This window comes from Argentina silus, assembly GCF_951799395.1.
Source record: "Argentina silus genome assembly, chromosome: 1".
Taxonomy (NCBI): Eukaryota; Metazoa; Chordata; class Actinopteri; order Argentiniformes; family Argentinidae; genus Argentina; species Argentina silus.
The window spans coordinates 32,153,190-32,157,188 of record NC_139655.1 but is presented as its reverse complement, the minus strand read 5'-3'; the positions used below and the strand labels follow the sequence as shown (position 1 = coordinate 32,157,188).

Below are 3,999 nucleotides of genomic sequence, written 5' to 3'. Positions count from 1 at the left end.
TTGGTACTGGTGTTGGTACTGGTGTTGGTACCGGTGTTGGTACTGGGTATCGGCTGAACCCAAAAGAGAAAGAGAGCGAGAGCTAATCAGGTCGGTTGGCAAAACATGGTATGGATGCACCTCAAACAGACAGTTGATGGACCATACGGTAAAATGGTGTCTGCGCTCATGGATATGCCTGTGTTATGGACTGATAACACACAAGTAGAGACTTCCCATTTCCAACACACCGTCTCGGCTCGTAAACCGAACGTTTATGAGGGCAACATTCTTGTAAATGCATTCACAGTACTGATGCAAAAACAACTCTAACAGGTTATATGCTGATGGTGCCGTAGATATAGCTGTCGATGGTGCTGCTACGTTGACCCCTTCTAGGGCTTTCATTATCCTCCTGCACGCACAAGCGGTCCGCATTCTGATTGTATCCACAACAGAACACAGGTGGAAGGAGACAAAAGACGCACTGTGATCGTAATCCGGTCTTCAAAAACCACCTGCAGAACTGGGTGTGTGTGGGGGGGGGGGGGGGGAGCCATTTAAAGCCACCGTCTGTAATTCGTGAAGCCATTTTGGGATATAAATGTATGATATAGAGCAGGTGTATTCAAACCAGCCCTCCCATCCATCCACCCATTGAGACTGGCCCAAGTGTTGGACTGAGCATGTCAATGGAGAGCAATTCCCAAACACGAGAAGGTTGGCAAGTTTGAATCAACGTACACGTTATTCCAGCTTCCCTTCCAGATACGTCTCATGCGTTTAATACAACCGTTCACAAACACCAGGAACGTAATCAAACACTGTATATGTTTAACCCCCATGTTGTCAGTTGCCTCCATACTAGCTCATACCCCAACCCTCAGCTTTATGAGGCAGGGCTGACGGTTTCTTGTTTTTTTCAAAGGACGGACTGTGGCTTTAACGCTAGACGTAGATGTGAGGTGCCCAGATCCGATAGCAATCAGATCGTAGAGTTCGGATCCTCGAGGGCTTTTACATATCAGGTGTAAAGAGGGTCGTGTTGTCACAATACAAGCATTTTGAACTTCGATACCGACACCAAGTATTACGATACTCTATACTGATACGATACCACAGCAGGAAAAAAAGCCTCACAGTACAACAAGCTGATTCATCTACTACAGTAGCCTGCATTATATACATATTATTAGGCTATTATTGATATATTTAGTTGAGTTGTCCACTACATACAGTACATGGGGAAACTCAAAGTAAATACATCATAAAAAACGATTGACGAATGATGTAGTGTGTGTTTCTTTCTAAATCTGAAACTGTTCAGAACTTTTTTTTTTATTTGGCTTTCCACTCGCCTCCTTGAAAAAGGTCAACAACAAACACCATATACTGGATCCCCGTGCATTCAACCAGTCTCTGATCCAACTTTGAGAAATCAGCAACGTGTCAAAAACTTCCCTCGAATAACTCTACACCCTTCAGCTCAACTTGGACCTCACCTCCTGCTCCATATCTTTGCTAGCTAGCAGCAAAAACGCATCCTCTTTGCTCGTGGCCAATCAGCCAATGTCACGCACAGAACCATTCTCTCTGACAGAAACATACGGTGCACTGTGGACGCACAGCAGTACTGGACCGAAAGCTAGTGTTGGTATCGCGGTACGATGGCGGTATCACAGTACTACCCACGCTAAACACTCACGTAGGGTCGTATATGGAATGTGGGTGTCGTTGTTTATAGGGTGCAACTCACCACTCTGGCTGCTCTCTCCTGAGATTCACACTTCCTGCAGAACCAGGGACCGGTGGGCACCTGCACAATGCCATAGCACGCTGCGGCCAGGGGGGGAGAGGACAACATGGTCAGGCATCATCACAACAACCTCACGACGCACCTCACACAGTGCCTGTTCACACACACACACACACACCAACACAGACACACACACACAGACAGACAGACACACACACACAGACAGACACACACACCCCAACACAGACAGACACACACACACACATCCACACACCAACACAAACACACACACATCCACACCCCAACACAAACACACACACACCCACACCCAAACACGCATACATCCCCCCACACCCCAACACACATCCACACCCCAACACACACACCATGTGTAGAAATGCCTATATTGTGGTCAGGCTGGGACAGATCATGAAAGAAAGACCCATGTAAGAGTGACTGTAACACCAGGTGTACACACAACGCCCCTAATCCAACTGTTACTGGTTCTGATCATTCACGATAGCATTTGAAAAGTCAGTAGTTCTTCTTACGACCCGGTCCAAACAGGGTGACTGCTTGACACAGTGAACTCGAGAGGAGGGTCAACAGCACAACACAAATCAAGGCTACGGACACTGGCGGGTTCCCCTGGACACGCTGCACTGTAAATGCCTCTACTGTCCTTTTCAGCCTCTTCTCATCTGACTGTCCATATAATCCACTTTAATCAAGGGAAATAATCCAGGCTATTAACAGTGTGAAGTCTAGGAGGAATGGAGGTCAGCATGAGAACAACATACTGATCATACATATGATGGTGTCCGTCTGGTATTGATAAGATATTGAATCGTCCTACATTATGTAGCCGAAATGAACTCTGTAGTGTGTTTGATAACAGCAGAATGGCGCCAACTATTACGAGGCTATATTTGGGGAGGGGAGTTGAACATGGGCACGCTTCAACACAAAATCAAAACATTGGAAAACAATATTGATCCCCCCCAGAGTCAGCCTCAACCTGGTCTGATCGTGACTGCCAACATAAACAGAATCTGGCGGAGAGGCTGACATTGTTTTGGTCTGAGCGTCAAACGTGGATGGGATTATTGGCAACATAACAACGTGCTATATTCACCATGTGGCACTTGTTCAGCCACTAACTCAACAAATACAGTGTTGAGCTCGGTACGATGTTATTCATAGTTCACTCGGCAGCAGGCTGCCTACCATGATTTCTCTCGCATTTCTGATACACACACAGCCATCATAGTAAAGCTAAAGTTAGCTACGCCAGCTAGCGAATTAGCCAACGTTACAGGAATCTATTTTAGCTAGCACAACTATCAAACCACTGTGGAAGCGGCATGAGCTGACCGGTCATGTCAGTGGATAGGATCCAATGCTAACGTTAGCTGACTAGTAGCAAAGAGTCCGACTAGTGAGCTAGCAGGCTAGCTAGGTCATCACCCGACACCAGCAAGCTGGCTAGCTAGCTAGCTAGCTAACAAACATTAGCTAAGCTAACGTTAGCAAGCTACATAGCGATCTTACGTTAGCTTACTGAACGGTGCTAGCAGGCCAACCATGTCTTAACGCTACGATCACAGCTAGATGTTTTCACCTTGGTGCACGGCGACATTGCAGCCGTGTCCGTCGCAGTAGACCAGTGGGTTTTCTGCCCAGCCTCTCTCGTCTGAGCACACGCAGCAACCTCCAATCATCTCCTTCATATTATTCGCCAAGAAGTCGTCGTCCGCTGCCAGACACAGCTCGCTGGAGACCATCTACGGAGAAAGCGGACATGCGAGGACAACAAAGATGAGCCAAAACCTTTGCAGAAGACCTTCATCTATCCCCTACGACGCCGCTTTAGGTCCCACTCGACCGAAAGGTCATGTTTTAGTCGTGTTTACATTCCGTTTCTACACCGTATTTTTTTTTTTTCCTTTCCCCCACTTTCAACGTCCACGGCGCGAGCGAAAAGAAGCGACCGTCGGGAAGTGGAAGTGCGTAGCCCGGGGCGTCAGTGCGTGGCTGTGACAGGGCAGAGGGGACGGGTGTGATTGGTTCGGTGAGAGGGATCCATCGGTTGTTTGTGTGGCGCCATTTTGGCTCCACATGGCTTTACAGGAAACTGGTTTGTAAACTTTGTCGGACCATGAGGTGGCTCCAGATGAATTATGACTTGGCAACACTGTGTCGTTATTATGATAGTATAGTTTCAGTTCAGACAGGTAGTTTCAGATATAACGAGTGGTATGCAT

At 47.3% G+C, this 3,999-nt stretch overlaps 1 protein-coding gene across 1 annotated transcript in view; it reads right to left on the bottom strand.

The window, feature by feature from the left end:
- The window catches only part of mllt10 (MLLT10 histone lysine methyltransferase DOT1L cofactor), a 30,754-nt gene extending 27,072 nt beyond the window's left edge, over positions 1-3,682 (bottom strand). The window contains exons 1-2 of the mRNA XM_083686385.1: positions 3,357-3,682; positions 1,736-1,815 (exon numbers count right to left, since the gene is read on the bottom strand). Of these exons, the coding sequence (XP_083542511.1) occupies positions 1,736-1,815; positions 3,357-3,519 (243 nt within the window). The 5' untranslated portion in view covers positions 3,520-3,682. The remainder of the gene's footprint in view (positions 1-1,735; positions 1,816-3,356) is intronic.
- Positions 3,683-3,999: the final 317 nt, after the last annotated feature.